The 26,750-nt window shown below is 44.7% G+C and overlaps 1 protein-coding gene across 1 annotated transcript in view; it reads left to right on the forward strand.

Moving 5' to 3' along the window:
- The window catches only part of EVL (Enah/Vasp-like), a 120,665-nt gene extending 97,263 nt beyond the window's left edge, over positions 1-23,402 (forward strand). Inside the window, 12 exon segments of the mRNA XM_030949393.1 lie at positions 4,176-4,239; positions 7,389-7,450; positions 11,521-11,631; positions 11,634-11,749; positions 12,386-12,507; positions 15,522-15,582; positions 17,519-17,585; positions 18,846-18,912; positions 19,003-19,065; positions 21,238-21,304; positions 21,682-21,739; positions 22,795-23,402. Coding sequence (XP_030805253.1) covers positions 4,176-4,239; positions 7,389-7,450; positions 11,521-11,631; positions 11,634-11,749; positions 12,386-12,507; positions 15,522-15,582; positions 17,519-17,585; positions 18,846-18,912; positions 19,003-19,065; positions 21,238-21,304; positions 21,682-21,739; positions 22,795-22,832 — 896 coding nt within the window. The 3' untranslated portion in view covers positions 22,833-23,402.
- The last annotated feature ends 3,348 nt before the right edge of the window (positions 23,403-26,750 follow it).

Here is a 26,750-nt window from a genome sequence, read left to right on the forward strand (position 1 = left end):
TGGAGCGCTGACAGAGCCTCTGCAGCAGCAGCAGCGGGATTGCCCAACAGCGGCGAGAGAGCTAAAATTGCAGACAGGCTGTGAATGGGGAAGTGGTGGCCGATGGGGACACAGAGCGCTTCCCGCTCTGCCTGCAGCGGGGCCAGCAGCCAGGGATGTCACAGCCCCACGGGTGTCACAGCAGCCAGGTGTTATGAATAAAAAAATACCCATTTTTTTAAAAGGTTGCGGAGTGACAAGTTGAGCTGGTTGCCGGCAGAGGAGAGTTCTTTGTTAACTTCATGTTGGAATCACCTGTTAGGAATCGGTCATTGACTCCCCATTGTTGAGAATTCCCCTTTTTGTCAGTACCACTCTGCCTGCTGCCAGGCGGATGACCCTTCTCGGACAGTGAAAGGAGGGGACATCGGAGGGCATGCAAATGACCTCGGAGCCAGCATGCCACGGGAAAGCCACCCCACCAAACTTACCAAAAAGACCTCAAAAACAACGAGCCAACACAGAATTAAGAGATCAAAGCGATGTCTGGACGTGAGGAACAAAGTCCAGAGCCTGCAGAGACGCTGAGACCCTTTTTTGCCCCTCGCCCTAGCCAGGAGGACCCCGGCTAGAGGCAGGGCCCTGAAGGTCGAACCAAGGGAACAAGGGATTTCCTGATGCTTTCGTGAGGACAGAACCTCCAGCTCTGCATCAGTGGACACAGCTGCACTCTTCCTCCTCCTCCGAGTGACTCCTGGGAGCAGCGGCAGCATGAGCGTGACCCATCGGTTCTCCCCACCCGAGCTGATCACTTTTAATAAAGGCATTAAGAAGGAGAAAGATCTCCTGCCCTATTTGTTTCACCAGGGATGTCACATCTCAGTGTGGGGCTGGCCCGCTGGCCGTGGGGCAGCAGCACCACCAGAGCAAAGAGCCCCGGGTGCGCAGGAGGAAGAGAAGGGGTGATGGTGAACCCCAAAATGCCCTGCCCAGCTGAGTCCCAGCGTGGGTTTGCACACCGGCCCAGGCTGTAGCTGAACAGGGACTGTGGGATTAGCATCAGTCAGAAATGCCTTCAACAATTGATATGTTGGGGTTTTATGACAGAAAATGCCAATTTATTTGAAAGATATTGCTGTTGGAAAGAAAAGCTTTGCAGAAACTTGTAATCTGGAAAGATTTCTTCTGTTCTTGTCAGGAGTTTATGTCACATTGTCAGAATATAAACAATGACAGATCAGACCTGATGGCTGAACCAGAGTCTCCCACAATCCAAGTGTGTGCTGGAATCATGAAACAACGAGGGAGAGCTGTCTGTCTCTCTGACACCTCTTTTCCCCCAGACATCTGCTGGGGGGTTTGTGCATGTTTGTTTGTTTGTGGTTTGGGAGTTTTGTGTTTTTTTCACAAAATCATGTTTTTCTCATCTGTAAAACAAAAATTTTCAATATAATGAATTGAAAGCCCATAGGTATTTCTAATTCAGCTCTGACCCTGGAGCCTTTCCTTAGCCCACCACGGTCACCACACTGGTCCATAAGCACCACGGAGCTGTAGGAGCTGCACAAACCCCAAGGAGGGGCTGCTCCCATTCTGTGTAAGGAATGAAAGTGTGTTATTAGATTGGACCTGCTGTGTTGGAGAAGCGCAAAATACCGGCTGCTCAGAGAAATAAACGTGTTTGATACTTTTTTTCTAAGGGTGCGCAGTCAGTGTTGCTTGCAATTGTAGCCAAGGTAAAAGAGGGAGCGGAAACGTTGCTCGGAGCTCGTCCAGCAGGAGAGAAAGGATGGCATTGTTCCTGTTAGTCCGTGCCTTCCTGGCGCTATTGGAAGCCAGAGCATGGGTTTTCCTTCAGGGACAGCTTTGTTCCTGGTGTTTGGCTGGCTCCAGACGTGGACATCTCTGTGCAGCGTGCAGAAGCACATGGAAATCTCCACCCCCGGCACAAAGCAGTGCCCTGTGCCAGGAGTTCCCCCTTGCTGTCTGCAGGGACAGCTGGGCAAGGGCAGAGTGGCTGCTGGGGTGGTTGAGTAGGAGGAGAAAAAATAAACACGGAAAACATCTGTGTGCTCCCAAAATCTGCCTTCAGCTGAATCACAAGATGCTTCTATAAAAGTGTGGTTAATTATTGCAAAGCAACCAAGCGAGGAAACACAGACATTCGCAGAGTATCTCCCGCCTTAATTAGTTGCTAAAAATGTGGCTCACAGCAGCTGGGAAGCTGCAAACGGGTCAGCAGCAAAACTCTTTTCTCCTGGTCACTGTGCTCAGAAGAACTCTTCTCTGTGAGGTTCCCAAAGGCTGGCAGGGTCAGAGGCAGCTCATGGGCAACCAGAGAAGCATCTTCAAATGAGGGTGGCATCACCAAGAGCACTCACTGTTCACGGCTGCTTCTGTCTGAGAAATACCTAAAAATGTGGAGGGGAATTAAGCCTAGAAATCCAGTTGGATTGAAACCCCTGAGCCTCGCAGCTGCTTGCTGTACGTGCACAGCAGAGCTTGCATGTACAGAATCGAGCATGGAATTAATCCCTGCCCTCCGTGGCCGGGAGCTGGGGCTGAGCAGGCTGGAAGCTGTCCCTGCCTTCCTCACGTGTGGTTTCTGAGCTCCTTGCTGCACCTTAAACTCCTTTCACGGGAGCCGCCTGCTGGGTGGATCCCAAATATTTGCTGAGTTTTTCCCTGAGGCTTTCTTCCCAAAACAATCACCCGCTTCCCCACGTTCATTATTTCGTGTGATCTTTACAAAATGTGGCATTTCTGTCTAAATAGTTTGCCAAAGACCTATGATAAACAGCACTAAATTGTCAGTCATGAGTCACTAAAGTGAACTGTCTTCGCCTCATGCCCAATCATAGGATATTTTTAAATGTCAGAGCTTTTGGCTTAGTGGTTGTCACTGGCTTCATTTTTGGGAGACCCAAAATTAGAATACACAGGCCTGGTTGTCAGAAAGTTCTGCATACCCCTACTTCAAATGTTAGTCCTTAAACGTATTTCAAAAATATGCACAATTTCCTCAGGATCAGTCAATGCTCTGGAATTTCTGACTACCATGCATTTCTGCCATCTTTCCTGTTTTCACATTTTCTTAATTGGTTTTCAGATAGCATTCAGCTTGGCAGGAATACATAAAGAATACAGAGAAAAATATACTTAACAATTTGAGAGTGACATATTTAGGTTTGTAAGTATTTAATTCTGATTTGCTCTTGTTGGATAACTTTAAAAAGCGAGAAGTTTTACATCTGAAAATTAAAAAATAAGGTAGGCATAATAATTTCTTGCACATAATTGACCTCCTTCCTAGTTTATCAGGAAAATTGCTGTTGGATTTAATAAAAGTCTTATCTGTTTAACCACAGTTGAACCCCACCTCCTCAAATGAATGGAACAATCTTTGTAATAAATTCAAGACCACTTATATTACCAACAGTTATTTTTATTTTCAGAATAATTGTTTCTTTCTGAAAATGGCATGTAGTGTCAGTGTCCTTGATTAAATGTCTGAGAACAGAGATTAAATTATCAATCGAGAGAGGAGATGTGACTCACATGCATAGTCAGCTTTTGTTGGTGGATGCCAGTGAAAGCTCAGCTTGCTGTGGATCCCCCAGAAACAGAAGACCACAGCATTGTAAAAAGAAGTGTCACCTTTGTAAAAGTCTCGTTTAATTTTGCATCTCTTTGCACCTTCCATCAGGCAGCTTTTGATGCCAGCTCAGCATCAGAGCAGCACAAGTTAGCACAATGTGTGCTCCCAGACTCGGTGAGGCAGTTGAATTTCTGAGCAAGCACAGAATAATACCTGGAGGATGGAGCTGAACCATGTCAAAGCTAAAAATGCATCCCAGTGCAGTGGGCTGTCCTTCTACAGGACAACTTGTGCAACACTGCAGGCCTTCACATCACCTAGGGATTAGTATGCAACCTACAGCAACTATGGTGCCAAGTTTCTGGACAAATCTGCTCCCACATTTAGTCCTTGGATGCTCCCAGTGTACAGGAGTCACTGGTTTGTCTAATATGAAAAAAAAAAGAGCTAAAAAAAACTTAAAAGCAAAGAGAAGACAATAATGCTTGAGGTTTATCTGTCATAGTAAGGTGGAGGAACAATCTGAGTGGCGCTGTTTTTTCAAAATCAGACATATCTGCTTTCTTTCTTAATAACATCTTCTCATTTTTTTCTGTAGGTCCAGCTGCCCAGCGCCAGATCCAGAATGGTCCATCTCCAGATGAGATGGAAGCACAGAGAAGGTGAGTTAATCAGCTGGGGCACAGTTCTGGTTTGTAACTTGAATGAACATGCAGTCCTTGTTCACCAGTAAGCGCTGCTCTTTTTACTTGTACATATTTTAAGCTGGTTCTGAATGTTTTCTAATTATTGGTAATGATTCTGTAATGACTGTTAAAGGGTGAAGTGAGCCAGAGTTCACACTTTAGGTAAACTCTTTGCTAGGCAGGTGCTCAGGAGTCTTCCTGCCTCCAAATCTAAAGGGAAAGTGTAGGGAAACTCATTTCCTGCACCTTTATGAATAACGGTGAAGGACCTGAGATTTAGTAGGGGTTTACCCATGGCTGGGTCAGCAGGGAGGATATTTCACCTGAGATTTACTTTGGGATGGCAGAGATATCACAAAGGTCAGAGAGCCCCTGCTCACACAGAGCAGGAGATATTGCCTCTCCCACTGCCCTCCTGAAAAACCTGATCCAGCTCTTCCTTCAACCAGTGGAAGTCACTTATTCTGCATGTGTAATTCAGGCCTCCAGTTTGGATGTCTGTTCTGTACACTTAGAACGTGAGCAGCTTAACTTTGTTAGAATAAAAAAAAAAATTATTCTTTTTTGTTTGGACACAGTAAAAGCCCTTTGGGTAGGTATTATTTGACTGCCACAGGGCACATGGCCCTAGGAAAGCTCCTTTTGCTCCACTGGAGTGGAATAAGATATGCCTGTAGATGCAGTTAGACGCTACTGCATCTGCACTAGAGGACTTTCAGCTTTAATTATGCTGATGCATTCTTTAAGCATAGAGCAGGCCCAATTTTAAGCCTAGGGGTTTTTTTAACATCTTATAAGCAGGAAGGAAATTAAGTTATGGTTTCTACTCTGCAAATTTGTCTGTTTAAAGGGGTTTTTTTAGAGATCTTTACACAAATGTTTAAAGAATATCTTTTTAAGTCAGAGTGTAATTTGTCCTCTCTTGTACTTTTCTCCTTGCATACTCCTTAAGTAACATTGTGCCAATCCCAGGCTTTATTTAGTTCAACTGGAATAAATTTGACTTCCTAAGACTTTAAGAACTTCTTCTTTTAGCATGTGTGGGAGGGTGCATTTGGCACATATAAACTGCTTCTGACCAAGGGCAGAAAGGGCTGGTATGAACCCCAGTGACTCCAGGTGGCAGTGGCTAACCCCTGCTTTGGATTTTTGCGCCCTGCACCTCAATCTGTTCGGCAGCAGCTCTGATGATTTGGGGCTGTTTTACCCATATTTCTTTCCTGTTCTGTCAGACTGGAATATTCCAGGTTGGTTCTCTAGATAAATCTAGAATTCCCCCCAGGTTTAATCAAGAAAATGTGTGTATCAAGGTGTTCTTCATCATCAAATTTTGCTAATAAATGCCAAGCTAAGGTAGGGTACAGTATGCTCAGGAAATTCTTAGTACATGTGTTAACAATGGAAATTTTAGCAGTGCCGTTGATGCTGTTGCATCCATAACAATCAAGAAAGAGTTAGGGTGTGTATTGAAGTACAGATTTCTATTTATTTGGTTTAAAGTGTCATAGCTTAAATGACACCAGTTGAATCAACCAAGACTTTCTCAAAAGCCATTCACCTTTGCACATATGATAATTTTCTCAGAAACCTGCAATATTCTAGAAATTGCATGGATTGCATGTTCTGAACATAAAACCACTTTAGGATTGATCCCCCCATAGCACAATCATGTATTTTCCTTTACCATATATTGAAGTAGATATGAAACACATAAAATTTGTTTTGCAAATTAAATAGTCTTTCTTTTCCACATAACATAACTTTATTTTTATGGACTGTTTTTTACTTTAAAAGCTTCTGTTGGTATATAAATAAGATAGAATTGCTCAGCATTGCAGACTCTGGAAAGTACAAGTAAAGATGTAACAGGGAGGTGTCTTAAAATACTGTGCAAGGAGCCAAAATAGAAATGTTGCTTAGAGTTGTGTTTGCTTTACTGTACAGACCATGAAGTAAAGCTGTTGAGAAAAGAGAAAACTGCACAGTGAAGACTGATCTAAAGATAAATGAAATTAATTAGGGCCAATTCGACCTAGAAACTGTGGAGGAAAATAGTAATAAACTTTATTACCAAATGCTTCAGCAGGCTAAATTCAGAGTTGTGTTTTAATGTTGTTGAAATCTTTAGTCCATCTCCCTGCACTTGCCAAGGAGCCTGGCAAGCAGTCTGGTTTTTAGCTGTCAGGGTTTTAAGGAGGAGCCAAGTGAGGGTGGGTTTGTGGCAGGGGTCAGGGACATCCCTTCCTGCAGGAGCAGTGCAGCGTGCAAGAGCAGACTCTGCTGATGGGCCCTTGGAACTGCACATCCCTGCAGAGCTGTCCCAGCCCCTCCCTGCCGGGGAGGCTCCGCACCGGAGCTGGGAGAGCAGCAGTGCCGAGCTGGGATGGGCTTTGCAGAGGGAGCACAGCGGTGCTGGAGCCACAGGGACAGCGGTGCTGGGGCTGCCAGCTGGACTGGCAGTGCCAAAACAGGCTTGGGTGTGCACCTGGACAGCAAAGGCTTCGTGCAGTCAGCACCAGAACACACCCATGAAGTTTTGCTATTATTTTCATTCTGATATGCTGATATTCTATAAGTGCTTTGGGCTCCTGATCCATAAAAGATTCTGAACTGTGTAATTTTGAATATTTCCTTCTCTGGAGATATTCAAAAGCTGTCTAGACAGAATCCTGAGGATTGTGTCCTCCAGGAGGTCCTTCTTGAGCAGAGAGGTTCCGACCACATGGCCTCCAGCCCTCCCTTCCAACCTTATCCAATGTGTGATTCTGTGATTTTATGTGGGATGCCCCTTACTCTTTGCTTGCAACGCTCACACACTTCAGGTTAACAGCATGCATGTTTGCCGTGCTCTCCTGGGCATTGGGCACTACATATTCTTGTGCAGAGCCACTGAGGAGTTATCTCAAATGGATCAACCAACCCCTGCAGTGTCCAGTGCATGCAGGGCCATGTCCTGGTTAAGTTTCCCAATGTGTGAACTGGCACTGCTGCAGCCAGGGCGAGTGAAATCAGACCCAGCTCCATCTCATGGGATCAACCACACAGTGCTTCTCAGGGTATAAAGCTTTTTCTGAAAATGATAAGGAATACCTAATGACCAGGGTTTTTTTTCCTTGCTGTTTTAGACAAGTGATGGAGCAGCAGCAACAGCGCCAGGAATCCCTGGAAAGAAGAACCTCTACCACAGGCACGTATCAAATCAAGCAGATACAGGCTGCTCTCCCTGACTGTCTCCTCTTGCTGCTGGTGGGGTTTGTGGGGTGCTGTACAAAAGCTAGATTGCTGAAAGTGGTTATAGTCACAGTTACATTTTACAGATTAGATTTCCAGCTAGAGACATACCTGCATTTGGGCATGGTTGTGCTGTTTTGCAGGGGCTCAGGTCTGAGGCATGCAGGTGGAGCTGGGCAGGTTTTGCACTTGGCAAAACCTGTATAGCTGAGGGGCATTTTAGGTGCACCAAGGGAGCCTGGCCATGCTTCTTCCACAGCCTGAGGAGAGCAGGAAGCACAGCCAGCACAAGAGTGACTCTGTGTTCCCAGGGGATGTCAGCACAAAGGGGTTGATGTGCTGGATGTGCTCAGGCACTCCCCATTGCTCTGCAGCACAAAACAAGCTACAGCACAGAGGAAGATGCAGCTCTAGATGCTCTTCCCTGGGGATTTTCTGATCATGAAGTCTTCTGTGAACTTAATGGAAAAAATATATGGATTTAATGAGCTTACAAAAATCGTCTATAGCATATTAAGTTGCACTAAACTGAGAGAAGAGATGGCAGGAATCGTTTATAGCTACAAAGTATGACTTTGCCTCTTGGAAAGGAGGCAGAGCAAGCAAGCCAAGATGGCCATCTTCTGTTTGGGCTTTGGATTTGGGCAAGTTTTTTCAGTTAATCTGGCCACATAAAGGAAATGTTTTTCCTCAGTTGTTAAACCTTTTGACTAGAAACCAGCTCAGACACACACACGTACCTTTGGTGACAGAAAGAGTTGGACTCCTGTTTCAGCAGAGGTTAGTGTTCTGCTCTCTATAGGGAACTTAGGCAAAATCCTGCCTTGGCATCCACAAGGAATGGGACATGGCTCCTAGGGGCTGCTGGCTGTTCCCTCTGTGCCTGCAGAGTGGCCACCTCTGTATTCAGCCTGTCCCTTGCGCCTGTCTCTGGTGCAAAGGTGATGCTCGTGATCCTGACTCAGATTCACGTGGGGTTTGGAGGAGCCTCGCTGGCACCAGAGCATGCAGCCCATCCCGTGCTGCCAGGGTTCTGCTCTGCACATCCCTCCAGTTCTGCTGAGGGCTGGAAATCCCCAAGCTGGTGCCTGCACCATCTCCTCTTGGCTTTGTTTGAGTTTCTGTTTGCGTTTACTTCACGGTTCCTTTTCCTCCGTTCCACTTTGCCTTGGTTTCATTCCTTCCTGCATACCCACCTTATTCTTTTGTCTTTTCTGTTGTTTTAGTTTCCACCCTCCAACCAAGCATATGCTCTCCCCCCTCTCATCCCCAGTCTCCTCCTCCTGCCTCTAGCAACTGCAATGCTCCTGCCCCTGGTGTTGTGCTGCCCCCCCTGGCTCAAGCCAGCGCTGTCTCTTCAGCACCCGCTGTCCCTGAGCCCGCTGCTCAGTCCCCTTTCCTGGCCCAGCCTAGAGCCAGAGAGCCCCCGCAGTTCCTGCACAGGCCCTCGGCCTCTGAGCTGCCAGCAGCCCCAGGCTCCTCCCCTCCACCCTGCCCAAATGGCAGGACTGTCATGCCAGGCATCAGGAGAACCTCGCTGTCTCCCCCACCTCTCCATCCTCCCCCCTTTCCTTCTCACCAGCCTCTGAGGGGCTCTTCTCTTTCCTGCTCTCCTCAGTCTTCTCCCTCTGCCACAAATGCACCATCTCTGCCCAGGGGTGATGTCCTGCAGCCACGTGGTCCCACCATCCTGCCCGTGATTCCTGTCCCACCTGACAGGACAAAGGCACCCACAGATAAAGCAGGGTGGGAGACCTCAGCAAACGCACCCCTGAACGGCCATCCTGAGGAACAGATTGCTTTAGGCCCCCCTGGAGCCCAGGTGAAAGGTGTGGATGGGTCCTTCTTTCCACACCTAGGAGCTGCACCCTGCTCCCCGCTGCCCACCATCGCCAGCCCCCCCAGCTCCTCCGGCCAGGCTCCCTCCCCATCCTCCCATTTGCCATCTTGTCCTGCCCAGCAGTGGTGCCAGCCCATGTCACATTGTCTTCCATTGCCTCCCCCTCACGCTGCTGTGTCTGAGGTGGCTTTGCCCAGGAGGACCCCTCCTTACATGACATCATCAGCCATTGCCCTCTTGAGTAAGTACTGACGTTGAATGAGTTGTGACCTGTGTAAAGCCTCAGCTGTCACCTGTTCAAAAAACCTGGTTGGCACTGCCCCTGACCAGTAGAAAAAGGGCTAGGAGACCCAAAGCTGCTGCTGCTGGATGTGATTTCTGAAACTGGGGTGGAAAAATATCAAAATCACTCTAGACTAGTCCAGGGACCAGGCAAAAAGTAAGAATTACAGAACCAGGACCATGTAGCTGGGTTGTTGCAATGCATATTCCTACTGTATTATCCCAGACCAAGATTTTTGTCACTCAGCAGAGTCAAATTGTTTCTAAGACCTTCCTATAGAACCTCTATGAAGGTCTTAGAAACAATTTGACTTCAGCTGGTCCAGACATAGCAGATGGGCTCTTCTGAAGCTGGAGGCCAGGTCTGCAATAGGTTTCTTGTCTGTGTAGGATATTGGTAGAGGTTCTGATTTTTAATCTTTTTGTTAAATGGTATTTCTATTACAAGTGAAACATAGAACATGGATTTTGTTTAAGATACCCAGAATTCCCTGTGGTTGTGCAATTTATTTAATTCAAGAAACTCTGTTCCTGGTATTCATTGCATGAATAGTTATGGGCTTGTCACTGTAACTATTCCAGCAAACCTTTTTCATTGAAGGCAGATCAAGGGCTGGGCTTTGGCTCTGGCCACTTTGTATATGGTCTTGATTTCTCATGCCTATCTAAAATGAAGCCTGTGGAGTGAGAACAATTTGCATGCAATGCCTATTTGCAATTCAGAGCATATGTTTTGTGACTTGGTTCTATTCAGATTTATAACCACATATAATGCTAAAGTGGTGTGCCTGGAAAAGGAAGAAAACTAAGACATTTCCTTTTGCTTTTTGCTAGAAGTATTACTGTAACCACTGGAGGCTCAGTCCTTCAGCTGATGCAAGTCCTTGAAATCCACTGAGTTCAATACAGTTATTTTAAACTCACATCACTCCATTATTTTGACTCAGTTCAATTTTTGCCTGAGGCTGCCCTCTAATTAGGTGGGTGTAGTTTTGCAATTACAATTAAATGTACCCACAATGAATTACCAACTATTATGTTCATGAACGAAAGAGGGCTTGAAATGTTTAAAGTATTTCTAATAGCAGCTATGGTTCATTTCAAGAATGGAATTGGGAGTGTGATATAATGGCAGAAGTAACCACAGAAATCAGGCAATATTATAAGAAAACCTAGATAAGAAGAAAAACAAGCTGTTTATGTTAAATATGGTTTCCAAATATTTCTCAGTCAAAACCCACATGTCTTTCAAAGTAAGACTTACAACTGAAGCTGTGAATACATACCAAGAGCAGCCTGTTCTGACAGTGTACATGGGGAAATACCCTTAGGGAGGTGTTATTTTTTCAGCTGACCTGTTACAGACAGGTGAAACACTGCAATGGAGTTACCACCATCAGCCCTTCCAACAGGCTGCTGCTGAGAGGAGCTCTGCAGAAGCTCAGGGTACTTGGAGCTGGACTCTGCAACTGGCTGAGGCCACAGACCTTCTGCATGACAGAAAGGAGGAGGATGTGTCACTGTAGCCCACAATTCTCCTGAAAAGCCGATGTCAACCAGAGTCCATGGAGTTTATTATCTCCATATAGAAAGCTGTGGGAGAAGCAGAAGAATGTGCCACTTATGAACAGAGAAGCGTTGTCTGTGTTCTGATTCTGACACAGAACGAAACACTAGCCCAGCCAGGGAGAAGAGGGAGAAGACTGTCAGTGACAGGGTCTCTCAGGAGGACACAACTGTAGCTGGCTGACCATTGATACAAGCACCTCTTCACATGCATGGTGCTCCCTTGCATCAGCCCCTTGTCCTGGAGTCAGGCCGTGGTGCTGGGAGTGGGAACGTGACCTTGTCTGTGGGCTGGAGGCATCGTGCTTCACATCTAATTCCTGTTCTCTGCATTTCAGGCCCAGCACTTCCTCCTGGCCACCCCAGTGGTGCTGCTGTGATCCCCACTTCATCTGGGGGGCCCCCACCTCCGCCACCCCCCCCAGTCCCTCCACCACCCATGGGAGCTGCACCCCCCCGCCGCCCCCACTGCCGGCAGGCGCGGGCCAGGGCGCTGGCGCTGAAGATGGGTCAGTGTCAGGGCTCGCAGCAGCTCTGGCTGGTGCCAAACTAAGGAGAGTCCAGCGGGTAAGGAGGTGCCACTGGGACTCCCCAATGGGCTCTGCTCTGCTGCAGGACAGCCTGGCACAGCTTGCTGTAATGGTCTGCAAAGCCAGAGTGAAACGTGGTGAAACATGCTTCAGCTGACCACTGGGTGAACCTTTAAATGGGATTTTGCAAATGAGGCTTAGCAGGAAATGTTGGGTAGAGTGTACTCTCTTCAGAACATATGAGTTAGCAAACGGCTGTGACTTCTCACATTGCCAGGGTTTCACTATTTCCATATAGTCCACCACTGTACTATGCATTAGTGTTTTCACTTGTTTTAAGTGGCTAAAACTACACTATACTTACAGAAAAAAAACAGTGTAGGCTGTTGAGGTCTGGTCAGTAGCTGTCCACTTAGGTAATGGTTGCTTAACCATGCATAAAAATAATTATGAACAAGCAGCACTGTGGGTTTTTTAATAATTTGCGTCACCCAGATCTGCCTTGGTTTCAGTAATATTCCTGCGGGTCTTCTTCCCAAGGCCGAACACATCCTATCTCTGGTTTTGGGCTGTGATTGTGATTGCTGTTCCTAACACTTGGGAAAACTAATCACTGAGGGTGTGGTTGTAAAGCAAACCTTTCATTAATTCCAATCTTGATTTCTCTCTTAAGCCAGAAGATGGTTCAGGAGGGTCCAGCCCCAGTGGGGTCTCTAAGAGCGATGCCAATCGAACGAGTAGCGGAGGAGGAGGAGGAGGACTAATGGAAGAAATGAATAAATTACTGGCAAAAAGGTTTGTACTTACACCTCTAGTAAGCCCCATGAGATCTGCAGCAAATTGTGGAACAAGGCACTGTCATTTTTGTGGTTAGCAGTGGGTGTTTCCTTGCAATTTGACAGGTCCTGCAGATGTTGGTCACCATTATTGCCCAACTTACAATGCTAAAGGTGTTGCATTGGAGAAATAGGCTGCTTTTTCCTAGTGTAAGATACTATACTTTTAGATCTAAATTTTTTAAACTTACAAATAGTGAAGGAAAAGGATGAATAAAATAATGAAGGGTAGGTAAAGTTGTAGGGCACACAGAAATTGAGATTTTAAATAATGTTGTCTTAGGATAAAGACAGTTCTCAGCTCAAAAGGTCTGATTTCAACTTTCCTCCATGTCCTGTTCATTTCAGAGGAAATTCTGAACATGGGCTGTGGATTCTTTGAAAATCCTTGTGAAATCCTTTGAAAAGTAGTAAATAAATACACAACACTCTAAAAAGTTCCCAGCAGTATAAAATAGCAAATAGATAATTTTCTTTCTTTTCAGAATTAAAATAGCTTGACAGCTCTTAATAGATTTTATGAGTTCTTGGCCTGCTCTGTATCAAGAATGACCTTCCCTAACTGGAAGTTGTCTGCAGGGAAAGTAAGGTTTGGTGATGCTGGGGTTACTAGCTCTGTTCAAGCAAGCAAGCTGAATGGGCATCTCTTGTGTTTGGATGTAGAAATTCAGCACACTTGTGTGGTTCTGGTCTAAAGTGTACTCCAGTAAAGCTTTTGGCAGTAGCATCTTGTGTCTTCAGGTATTTAGAGTGGAATTCCCCTGGTATCTTGACAAAAGTACTTGCACTGCCATAAGCATTGTGCTACCTCTACTCTGAAAATAAGTGAGCTCCAAATCCTATCCCAGGGAGCTGATAGCAACAGAGTTATCCCCTAAATTTTGCTTCACAAAGCCATAGAGGAAATGCACAAATGCCATTCAAGGTACCTGGAAATACACAAGTGCCAGTCTGGGCACATGCTGTTCAGCTGATACTGAGAGGATTTCCTTTGGCTGCAAATTCCTTTTTATGTGCGATGACATAGGGAAAGGAAGAACCTGGCACTGTGTTTCAGATTGTACTTACCTGCCTTACTTGCCTACTATTACCAGAAGGTAAAAAAAAAATACTGGTTTGGTTTTAAATTCAGCATGTTCAATACAGAAATCAGAATTACGAGCATGGGATCTCAGGGGCCCTTTTCTGAGCAGTAAACCCTATGCTCAGAAACAGGGAATATGTCTAATGCTTGGTCAGTAATGGAGGAAAACATTTCTGAGAGCTCAGATGCTATAAAATACCACTCTCTAGATTCAGTGGGCCCTGTGAGAGCAGCCCTTTGCTTCAGGACTAAAGTGCAAACAGAATAATGAACCCACAGACCACTGTCACTCCCAGCCCAGTGAAGTTTGTTGCAGGACATAAATCTAACACTGGTCTCTCACCCTGGCAAATATTTCCCTCACTTAGATTTATAATAATTACAACTTCTTTTTGTTAGAAAAATCAACTAAATATTAGAGAAAGACCAAAAAATATTACTGGTTTAGTAAAATTATTAATGCAGTTAAATGTCTGAAAATAATTCCCACAGAGCATTGTGTCCTACAGACACATACTGCTCAGTTTGTTTGGTTTTTTGTCAAATTTTCATCAAATCCTCCAAGTGGTGTATCCGGTGGGGCTTTTCTCAGAAACCTTTCTTAGTGCTTCCTGAGATTTATTTTTTTCCTGAGTTGAATTTTGTTCATTTCTGAACCAAGACTAAATGAAAAACCTGTCAGATTGGTGTTTAACAAACATCTGCTAAGGGAAGTGTTCACAGGTGGATAAGGGTAAAGTTCAGCACAACCAAAGTCCACATGGAGACTTGAGCTGCAGTTCCCCTAACGGTCTAAAATGGGAAATTGGATTTCTAGGGCCTCAGCACCTGGCCCACTGGAGTGATGTTTAGGACCTAAATAGGGCTTAAAAATCAAGAATTTGGTTTTCTTTTCATCATCCAGTTTGGCTAATGCCTAAAGAAGTTTTATCATGTATTTTTCAAAAATAAACAACCAACATCTTTGTTTGCTGTCGTGTCCAGTTTCCCCAGTGGATGAATTGCAGCTCTTTGCCACTTACTCCTCAGAGTTTTGGTCCTCCTTGGGAAGCAGAAATGAGTGTGATCCTCACTCAGCTTCTGCAGGCAGCACCAACACTGCTGGTCCTGGGACTACAGGGCTCAGGAGCTCTGCTGCCTTTGAAGTGCTTTTGAGACAAAAATGATCTCCTGTTGTTCACCAAAGACACTTGAAAACCAGGTGGATGGGCTGGTTTCCTGATTCTTTGTTTCCAGCCAGAGCTTTCCCACCCTGGAGGGAAGAAGGGGTCTTGGCTGAGCAGAAATGGTGCCCAATCTCTCCCAGTGAGGGTGAGCCTGGCTTGAAGGGCTTTTTGGACAGTTTTCCCTTCATGTGGGAGCACTGCTACAGCCCTTTTTCTGCGCAGGATCAGGGATGTGGGATGTAGGACAGGTGACAAACTGACACTGGAGCTGGCTGCCAGCAGTGTCATCACTGCCATACCCACCTGAGCCTCCTGCTGTGGGCAGGGCTGGTCCTCAGAAGCCCCTGATAAGGGGTGAGTTGTTTCTCCTGTGTAGGACCCAGGACATCCTGAATCCTTGAGAGATGCCATCCTTTTCTCACCCAGTTTCATACCCAGATTTGCTTCCTCCCTCTGTTTCATCACGTTTCTTTATGCTCCACACCCTGCATTCCTCTGTTAAACACCACCTCATAATTTTGCCCCTCTCCCTGAGTTGTATCACTGGGATCTGAATTCTTCACCTCCACCCCAGCCCTACACAACCAAATACATCCAGCCATTGTTATGTTCCCTGGGATGAGCTAAAGAAATAGTAACTCCCACAAAAGCCTGAATCTTGTCTTCCTGTGAGGGTTGTTTCTGGAGGGTTGACTGTGTCCTATGTCCTGTTCCTTTGCAAAGGAGGAAAGCAGCGTCACAGTCAGACAAGCCAGCTGACAAGAAGGAAGAGGAAAGCCAAAATGTAAGTGAAACACTCCTCCTTGCTGTGCTCTTGCAGATTCCTTGTAAGCCAAAGCCCTGTGCTCATTCATTGTCTGGCAGACAATAACAGCAGTGCTGATCCAGGGATGTGCACATTCAATCCAAAGCTGAATGTAACTGCTCCCACCTTTCCTGGGGACAGCACCCTACAAACAGGAACAGCTGCTTTATTCATAGGGAGGTATTGTCTAAACCAGATTAATGAGCTCTATTTCATGGTCTGATCCCAATGTTGTAGGGAACGGGAGGTTATTGCCCTGTTAAGAAGGTGCATTGAACCTTCTGGCAAGTTAACTTGAGATAAAGTTCATGTTTCTTACTTTGTATTTGAGGCTTGAGCTAAGCTGAAGCAGACCATCAGCCCTGCAATGTAAATTTGGATTGCCAAACTCCATGCAAAGCAAGAATCAGCTCACTTCAGACCCCAGAGTGCACAGAGAAGGTGCCTGGTGGAAGAAGGGGAAATGGTGTATTAACCATTAGATCATACTAAACTGAGATAGAATTTGGTCAACTTTGGGGAATTTTGATTAATTTCTCTTCCACAAAAGCAATTATACAAGTGTATATATTTATTTGACTCAGTCTGTAGACTGAACTTGATGCAACAATTTTGAGTCCAACATGCAGATGAAAACACTTCTTTACCTGTTGAACTGGTAAAGTGTGGAAGATCTTTTCTGTTTTAGGAGAGGGCAGGATTTGCACTGTGTCCTTTCCAGTGTGGTGTTTTTCCAGGCTGCTGCTCATTCAGCATTGCTGTTGCTAGCCTGTACCCTTGTGAAGGCTTTCTGCCACAGCTGCAAGGTCACAGAGCATTCTGTGTGCCTCATATCTCCTGCATAGAGATGTTCTCTCCAAAGACAAAGCTGTTCAATAGGAAGTCCATTAAAACAATCCAGGTCTTGCCCCAAGCAAAAAGGTTTGTAGGAAGAGCAGGGATAAGCACTTTTCACTGTTTAGGGAGAAAAGCAGCTATTTTCTGCATGTTGTCCAAGGCATGCTTCAAGCATGGAATTTTCCTGTTGAACCCACTATGAAACCACTGCTCTTAATCTTGCCCCAAAGCTGGTTTTGAACCATGAACTTGGAGATGAAAGGCACCATTTAGCTTCTAACTTGCCAGCCTCTGCTTTCTGTCCCTTATTCTCTCTTGCTGAAAGTCTGCATCAGTTTATATCCCCAATCAAACTTTTCAATAGCACCAATCTGTTTAGAAAAGTGTTTTAGAGAGCATCTGTTTCATTTGTGTCTTGAGTACATTTCGTGTTCTTTCAAACTGGTGCAATTCCATTTTACAATGCAGAGCTGATGCTTTACCTGAGTATGTTTTGAGGGTTGCTAGCTAATATTGTCATGCCAAATATATGGATGAATGGTTTATGATCTGTCACACATAAATCCAAGATAAAAGAGTCCAAATCTCTGATGAAGTGTTTAGTCTTCTACTTCAGAGGAGTACTGATTGATTTAGTTACATTCTGTTAGTACCTGAACTCCTCTCTCTGGTACTGCTGGCTGTCTTGGGGTGAAAGACTGGGATGTGGCAACAGTTCCTTTAGGTGGCTCAGTTTCCACATCTCAGAGAGCTTCTAAATTTGGGAAGTGGATGGTTTGTATTTAGGCAACAGCACTTTAGAGTGGTTTCACCTGATTTGGTATATAGAGATAAGAGTGGTTGAGAGTAATCACGAAAAAGTGTCCACATTAACTAAAATAAAAAAGGATGTATTTTTCCATCCAGTGTGAGAAAGTTAAAGTTTAAATGGCCTTGAGCCCATACCTTGGCAACAGTGCCTGTTGGACAGGGAGGAAACTTGCTTTTGTACCACATGTGCTGCAGCTGCCTCCAGAGTAGAAGAGGACTCTGCAATTCATCCCTAAAACTCAGTAATGCCCTGTTTTTCTCTTTGTAGGATGATGCTAGCACCTCTCCTTCAACCAGTACACGAGGCTCTGCCCAGCAGCAGCAAAATTCATCAGGTATTAATTAAGTTGAACTACTGGCATTGTAGTTGTCTTCTTAATCTGGACTCTGGATTCATTGTCCTACTTCCGACTGCAGAAACTAACAGTAACTAACAGAAAAATTTCCAAAAACCTGTGGTTTTAAAAACTGTATTCACCAAGAAATTATGACTTGTATATGCTTCACAGTCAAGAAAATTGCAAGACAGTTTAGTTAGACATGTAGCTGAGGATCTGTGTCTTCAACACTACACACCTAAATCTTTTAAGAGAAAAAAGCTGTATTATTTTACTTTTTGTTGTGTAAATGTCCTGATCTATACAGTTGGGATTTGGATGTCAAACTGCTATTTAGTTTGTTGCAATAAGGCTGATCCTGAGAGTTCCCAAATTAAATTGGTTTTCCTAAAATTAATTAAAATAACTGTGTCTGAGTAGATGACCTGCAAGCACTCACATTCATCCCTGTCAGTCTTGGCTGTCATGCATACTGAGAGAATCTCTCCCAAGGGAATGACTGTTTAACCATTCCAGCTTCCTTTTGGAACAAAGCCATAACTTTGTGTGCTTTGCAAGGGAAGGGGAGGAAGCCAGGAGAAAGGTGTATGTAAATGAGATCTAGAGATTTCCTGTGAGTGCCTGTAATTCCTTTAAAAGGCTTTTCAGGACCTCACAGAGAAGCAAATCCTTGTATATAAAGTTGTCAAATCTCTGCAGCAGGATTGGAAGACTGGGATGATGGGAAGCACTTTCAGCAACAAGTGTTACGTAGTACAGCTTTTTGGGAATGTTCTGTGTGTTAGAAGTGCACACAACATTAAATAAATTCTCTGTGGAGATTTGCATAGTGGGCTCTTGCTGCCCTTTTTTTACATACACCCACATTTTCTGCCAACTATGCGGACAGAAAACATAAGACTTCTTCATATAAAATATAAATAAATATTGTACTGAATAAAGTAAGCCTTGCAGCAATTAGCCTGTATTTCCTAATAGAAATTATTTATGCTTTTCCTCCTGCTGTTCCAGTTCCATTTCTTTTTACTATTGTTTAACTATGTGGTCCCTAACTAAAGAGATCACTAAGCAGATTTTTGCTAATGCTTTCCCAATAATGTAGGCAAATGCACCCATTCAGCAATCTCATTTTCCTGGTTCTTCTCCTAAGTCCCTCATCCTCACTGAAAGAAAGCAACTGTATAAGATAATCCACTTCAGGATATTTTTAATTTTAGAGCAAAACTAATAAACTACCTTTTCATGTTTGTTTTTCAGACTCTGGGAAGAAGCCATGGGAAAGGAGCAATTCTGTTGAGAAGCCTGTATCTTCATTACTTTCTAGGTGAGCTGCATGGGGTGTCCCAGGCGGGATGCTCACGCTGTCCCCATGGCACGCGCACGACTCATGTCTCGTTTCATTCCATTGCTGTAGAAATCCATCAGTGGTGAAGAGCTGTGAAGCTAAGAGCCCCACACAGTCCCACGTGTCTTCTAGGTACTGGCTAACTGCCTGGCTTCTTAATGTCTTGGCTTGTCCTTTGGCTCATCCCATCATTCAGCACTACTGTTCATCTTCTGCCACATCTTTTGCTCATTCTCTTGCAATCTGCTTCGTCTGTCGCTGCACCAAGTGTGAAGGTGTTATGGCAGAGCTTTGTTCCATGGAAGCAGCCCCCTGCTCACTCGGGCATTACAGATGTTAATCATGCTGGAACCAGCAATTAAACCATCCATGTGTGTGTGTGTGAGTCAGGGACACGGGTCTGGGACAGTGCTGTGCCATGTGGAAATCACATTTTGGACCATCTCTCTACGGCAGGTTCATGGTGACCCTGCCAATAGGTGAAGCTTTCATTGTTCAACCTCTGCAGAAATTAAAAAGCAAAAGCAGAAGTGATCTGAAGAGCTTGTAGCTGGGATAAGGGAAGTTATTCTTCTACCCATGCAACCACAGTGGGTGCATAAGAAAGGAGAGTGAAACTTGGTAATAAAGTCAAGATGAAAAAAGGCCCCACCACAGACAGATCTTTCAGACACATGGGGTACAGAAACCAGCAGGTGTCAAAAGCCAAGAAGCCTAATAGTTTGAATAGCCAAGCTTCAGCATCAGCACCCATGTTTTTAATCACAGAGATAAAGTTTGATGTTGGACAGCTAGAGAGGCTTGCTTCCCTTGCTAGTCCAGGAGCACCCAGTGTTACTGGACACTGAGATGGATGGATAAGCTGAATAAGGAGGTAGAACACAGGCTTACAAATGTTTAGTATTTACTGCAAAGAGATGTCACTTATTTTACCTTGTTAGGTATATGACAGTGCTGATAGTCTGGAGAGAGGTAAGTTGCCAATGGCAACTATCTGCATGTACTTGCTGCTTTGTTTAAAATGTTGTAACATGTTCTGCCCAAACATTCAGAGGGATGCATCAGTGTTACTATAGCAAAATATAGTTTTGCCAGCTCTCCTAAAACCAGTGAAACATGTTGGTTCTAGGAAATACATGAGCTTCAAATAGATAGAAAAAGACCATTCTTCCTCCTTGGAAATGGAAATGAAACATGGGCTATTTAAAGCAGCCATCACATTTCAGTAGCTATCTTTTATAATGGCATTACATCCCAGGAGGAGGAGTTCAGTGGGAAAAAATGGTTTCCTAATTTAGCACCCGGAGTAGTGCTCAGTAGTAGTAGTGCTTGCTTGAAAGACTGCTGTGGGGGAAGCAGGGCAGGTTTCTAAAGTTCTGTGTGGTGACCTGTTTCCATTCCTCATCAGTCTGATGGCATTTGGATCTTTCTTAACTCTGTTAACTGTGAGATGGTAGGATACATGTCAAAATTTCCCAAAGAAGGGTTGCAAGACCAAGCAACCCTCAAGAGCAGCAGCATCTCCACCAGCCCCCAGTTTGGGCTTAAAGATGATGGCGAAGTTATTTGAAGCCTTTGTATAGCATGGTTAGTTTTTTAAATGTTTTAGAGTTACTGATTAAAAGCGAAAGGCAAACGGCTTCTAGTTCCTTAATTTATTTTATCAGATGTCATCATGGCTCAGCCCACTGACTAATACCATGCAGAAAGACTGATAACACTCAGGTGCATTAGCCATTAAGGCCAGATTGGTTTTGTTTCTGAGTCAATAAAAAATGACTGTGATACATGACACTATCAACAAGCCACACTTGACTCATTGAAGTCTTCCAAGGAAAGGATTAGTGGGTTATTGTTTTCCCAATAATATTTTTCTAAGCTGTAACCTACTATTACTTTAGCACCCAGTGAAAGCCTAGGTTGCCAGGACAGGGCTGCTGTACAGAAAAGGGACTGTGAGAGAAAACCAGACATGTAGCTTGCAAATTGCAAATTGCTGTAATAAACAACAATGTTCAAGAGGCTTTATCCCCTCAGCATTTTCTAATCTGAAATCATTGAGATTCCTAATACCAAAACAAACAAAAAAAAAAAAAAAAAAGAAAAATTCACAGCATCTTTGAGGGTCAGGTTGTGCATACAGGAGCAGTGCTGCTCTCTGGCTGCCAAATATTCCTGTCCAGCACTTGAACACGGGTGCTCCTGCTCTGGGGTGGATTTCATGTACGCTGTCAGGTGGGTGCAGCTTAGCACACATTGCAGGAAACTGACTGGCTTTTTTATGCTTTTCTTCCATTTCTCAAGGATGAAGCCAGTGAGCAGCAGCAATGATGTGGCTATGGATGCCTTAGATTTTGATCGAATGAAACAGGTGAGTGAAGATGCCATTGGCACTTTTAGAGGTTTGGCAAGCTACCCATTTTCCCCCATGCATGCGCTGTACGAGCAAAACGGCTGTTCAGTCTTCTGATTTCCTCTACAACTAGGTGCCTAGGGAAGGGCTAGCTGGTGAGCAGCAAGAGAGCACAGTCTCACTGCTATTTCATGCTTATGTCTGCACAGAAATGTGCAAATAAATATGTCAGCATCCTCTGCATCCGTGCCTGGGAGTGCAGACGTAGCTGTTAGCAGTGCTAGGCTCTGAGCAGCAATGGAGGTGGGGGACAAGCACAACCATGTTAAACTTGCATTTTCTTCCACCACTTAGAAGGAAATTCTGAGCAGCTGACTTGTGTTTTGTCTCATCAGGAAATATTGGAGGAAGTTGTAAGAGAGTTACACAAAGTGAAAGAGGAGATAATTGATGGTAAGAAAGAGAAAAATTATTATTTTTCTCATCTTTATGACTAATTTTCCATAGATAAGATGATAGGAACTGCAGAGAGTTCCCTGGTGTTTTCAGACTTCTCTGAACAGCTCTGATTTATACACACATTTGAAGAACAAGCATCTACCTTATCTGAGCTCTGACCATAACACTGCACTTACATCCTTTATTATGCTGTTGATGAGCATTTTTGCTACCAGCCTATGAGAAATTTACTGGCTGGTGTTTCTCACAGGTGGGAGGGTGAGAAAGGGCCTGCCTGTAGCCCATGGCACATCAATTTATCACAATCAGCGAGCGTGAAATTAATTTGTAACTTGCCGACCACACAGGTCCGGGATGAGGAGGGGACAAAGGAAGCTAACTGAAAATCCTTTCCAAAAATCTTCTGTAGGCTTCCTATGCTTGAAGAGTTATTTCAGACCTTCACTTAATTACAGCTTTCCAAATAGCCACATATTGTTATAATACATTAAAAGTACAGCAGCTGTACCAAATGTATCAGTACTTTTTTATAAATCGCTCTGCAGTTTACAACTGAAGGTATTTTTCAGGGCCATTATTGAAATGCACAGCAAAATTCCCATTTGAAGGCCGCATTAGGGCATAGGAAGATGCGTGTCCACACCCTGCACTCCTCACCTTAGATTCACAGGGAAGGGGAAAAAGAGGAGACTGTAAAACAGCTAAAATCCATTCCCTGTGCCCTTGCCCTAGATGTGTGTGCTCACAAACCTCCGAGGCAGTTTGCAGTTGGAGAGCCCCTGTCCATACGCTACTGTCCCAGCAGCTTGGCCCTCAGAGCCTCCCTAGTTCATTCCAGTGCAAAATAAGGCATCCACATACACCACAGATGCAACTTGTCACAGTAGTACTGCAGTTTGCAAGCCAGCAGCTGACTGCTTACCCTTACTCATCCTTTTACCCTCCACTCATCCTTTTACTGGCGTGTACTTTCTGCAGCCTCTGCACTGAGCGATGCCCATCTCACTGGCTGTACCACTGTGCACTAACTCTCTGCTTTGGTTTTCCAGCCATACGGCAGGAGTTGAGTAGAATCAGTACAACATAATGATTGCAAAGCATTTGGACGGTACTAAGAATGCTAGGAAGATTGGATCATTTCTAAGTGTACCAAGGTCATGCAAGATGGTGGGAGAGGACGCCGGCACTGTCTTTGTTCTTACACCCTTTTTATTAGCAGACTCAGCACACTTTGAAGCTTGCTGCTGCCTTGGATTCGCTTCATTTTACAAGTCTTAATCTAAAGATTATTAAATTTTAAATTTCTGGATTTTTTAGATTTCATCTGACACTGCACATTGGATTTGTCAGCCTTTTTTGTATTTTGTATTTGCTTATTTAAATGTATTACCTTTCTTTTTAGTAGTAGATAAGAACACACGTGAACCATTTGCTTTTGATAGATGACTTCAAAGTAATTTTACTAGTAGTCTGCAATGTAAATGAAGATCCTTTGCCAACAGAAATGTATTGAGGCATCACCAGAAGAAAGAGACATGTTTAGTTGTCAGCCAACAAGTTCTTTGTCTCAGAGTTATCACAATATTAAAAAATGGTACGTCAGTGCATCACAGTATCTGTGTTCATATTGGTAATAAACTGTTTATTGTCCACACGGCCCTGCCTTTCTTTGTTTCATTTGTCCCTTCAGTTCCTGCACTTCTGTGTCACTTGGTGGTAAGAGGAAGGTGTCTGAGACTCACTGTGGGGTGGCAGCTCTGCCTCCTGCATGAGGAGGGAGCCTGAGTGCCTTGTGGCTGGTGCAGTCCAACACCTCTGCCTTCTCCCACAGGCAGACGTGCTCCTCACCTGCCCAGCCTCTCACATGGCTGCCTGAGCACCACGTCCTGCAGTCAGGCTGCCAACACCTCAGCAATGTTTTGCCAAAGCTAGTGAAAGACAGTGGCTTAAGGCTTTTCTCAGGCCACCACAACCTCCTGCTGTCACTGAAAAATACCACAGGTCCCATCATCTGTGCTCCTGCAGATTTGCAGTAATAAAAGGGAGGTGTTCATGCAGAACAAGGCTACCCAAGGTATTGGGTGGATGCAAACTGAAATCCCAGGCACAGCACTGCTGACTAGGGACTTAAGGGGAGTCATTTGTTAATGGTGTGCAGGTGTTGTGCTTTACTGGTACAGGACACTGAACACTTAACAGTGCATAGCCAGTCAGATCATCCAGGCCATGAAATTGTTTCCTTTACAGCCATTCTGCCCACCAGTGATGCCTTGTCAAGGCTGACCTAGAACAGAGGATAAACAGAGTCAAAGAATAAAGTAGGTATGTATTAAAAGGCCTCAGTGGATGCACCTTGGGCAGCACAAGAGCCCAGCCAGGGCTACACACAAGGGGAGCCCAAAATGGTCCCAAAAAATGGATGACCGGTCACGGGGTCTCTCACTTTTGTAAGTTCTGGTGCATTTGCATATTGGAGTTAATTGTCCAATTAGAGCTTTAGGTTATGAAGTCCCATCCTTCTTGTTTTCCTGTCTTCAGTCCACGTTGTTTATGCTCTTGGGCCTGAAATTTGGATTGGTTGTCCTTGGTCCCCAGCTAGAGAAGGAATTGGTTTTTGTACCTACTCTGTGAAGAGAGCTTACCATCCCTTAATATGAAGCTCAGAACTACACACTAAAGCAGTACAGAATCTGAAAAATATAAAAGCTAAAACCTGAGGCATCAAGAGCAATCTTAGGAATTTCTGCTTGACTTAGTCTGGTGCAAGCTTTGTGTGGCAGTCTTCTTGATACCATATTCTGGTAACCTCGTGCAAAAGCCAAGGGATTGGAGTTCCACTGTTGAAATGTGTCAAGTATTTTCCAAGTTCCCTTCATTTCTTCAGGCTTCCATGAAGATTTTATTTTAAAAGCCAGGCCCTGAGGATTGCTTTTGGGAGCAGAGCCTGATGCAGCAGGTCAGGAGAGCCTGTGATTGTCCCATTGCTGGTGGAGCAGGCAGGAGGGACAGCCAGCCTGCTGCAGGAGACCCAGCAGAGGAGGCAGCATGGGTCCTGTTTGGCAGCCAGCTGTAAAATGTTACCTGTTTTGTTTTGGGGTGTTCTTCGGCACTCTTCAAAGCAACCCAAATGCCTTTTACAAATGAGTCTTTTTCACAGTCTGGTTACACTGTAGATTAAATATGGGAGAAATGGGAGAAATCTGAGTTTAATGCAACAGTGAGCTCCAGACTGAGACTGATGTTTGTTAGCTGTTTAATGCCAGCTGAAGGCAAGAGAGAGGTTAAATAGCAAGATTTCCACATGGGAGCTAAAGCAAGTAGACGCTGATGTGCACCACATTGCAACAACCCCAGGACCACAAGAAGGAGCCATCCCAGTATGAGCAACCCGGACAAGCATCAGTAACAGCAGAGATTAGAATGCTCTGTTGCATAAATCTCTTACAGTAGCTCATGCATTTCCTAATTATAAACCCATTTAATGGCATACCTGAGAATGGTAAGCACTCTTCAAAACTGCTGCTTTTCAAGATCACATCTGTTTGTGAAACTGTCCCGTAATCCTAATGAAGGTTCTGGAGGTTGGTGCTTGGCATGGTTCATGTTTTTCCTTGGAATGTGGCATTCTCCCTAAGGTCAGTAATAACGATGTTTTACAGCCTGGATATGGCATGCCCCTGTGTTATCAGCCAGCTGCTGTAAATGGGATTTTCTTACTTTCTTCAATTACCTTTGCAGGCCTCATATAATTACAACATAATAAGCTGAAATTTGCACAGGGACACTTAATAGTGGGGGGCACAGTGTGTGGGGTGGAGGTGAAACTTGTCAGGGGAGCAGTCCTGGCATCACTGTGCCAGTTCCCAGCCTTCAGCTCCAGGGACAGGGATGTGCAAGGTGGCTTATTTCCAGTAGTGGCACTACCAGAAGATTCTCTCCTCCCAGACAGTAATTCAGTTTGCCAGCTGTCTCTGCAGAAAAGGGTGTCCTTTCATACTGGGCTTGTTGAGCCCCTGCCATAGGGCAGGCCACAGCTATCTTACACAGCAGAAATCTAAGGGGACTTCACTCCCCAATCCTTCCTATCATACAGCTATTTGCCAGAGCCTTAGTGTGCCCAAACAATGAAGGAGATCTGGACCAATTTTTAAGCAAAAGGAATAAAACTTTACATAGCTCTAACACACTTTTAACCCAGACCCATACACCCTGTGGTTATGAAAAAAAACCCTCCTGCCAACATTACTGGTAGTAGCAAAGACAAGTGCCCATGGAGAGAGCAGGATCACAGCCTTCTCCAGCAGCACCCCAAATCCTAGAACTCAGCTCACATTGCACATCTGCAGGCACTGCAGCCTTCCAGCCAATTCCTGCTGAGATGGACAGTGCTGAGCAGGAGGAATGTGGGGCTGCCCAGGCCAAGCAAGCTGGGACCATGATGGAAATACTGATGGGAGGCAGGTGAAGTAGCTGAGTTTTGGTTGGCTCATTTACACCAGAGCCTCTGTGTCAGGCTAGGTTAGTAGTCCACAGCAGTGACCGGATCATGAAAGCTGAGTAAGGGAACTACAGCATAAGGTCACTCATAAAAGAGGATAAGGACAGCAGTCATATTGAGGAAGTTAGCATAATCTTTATTGTGGTTTTTATATTAACTTATTAAGTTGGACAAGAGAGTTGAGGAACTGCTAAAGACACAGGTAATTGAATACGTGATCCGAGTGCCAGCAAATCTGAAGTAAATGAATAAAAATCTGAAATTCCCTGACATGAGCACTGATACTAAGGTAATGGAAGTTCCCACAGCAGCACCTCTTCCTTTGGGAGAAAAGCAGCTTTAACAATTCAGATATAATGTCCTAAGTATCTTCATCACTGAGGAATCAGTAAAGGCTGAAGTGCTGGGAGAAGCCTCATTCTTGCTCTTCTTATCCAAAAGCACAAAACAGTATTGGTGAATAAACTGGTGTTCAGCCCCTGTATTACAAAGGATCTTGATCTGCTG

This window comes from Camarhynchus parvulus, chromosome 5 (assembly GCF_901933205.1).
Source record: "Camarhynchus parvulus chromosome 5, STF_HiC, whole genome shotgun sequence".
NCBI classification, from domain to species: domain Eukaryota; kingdom Metazoa; phylum Chordata; class Aves; order Passeriformes; family Thraupidae; genus Camarhynchus; species Camarhynchus parvulus.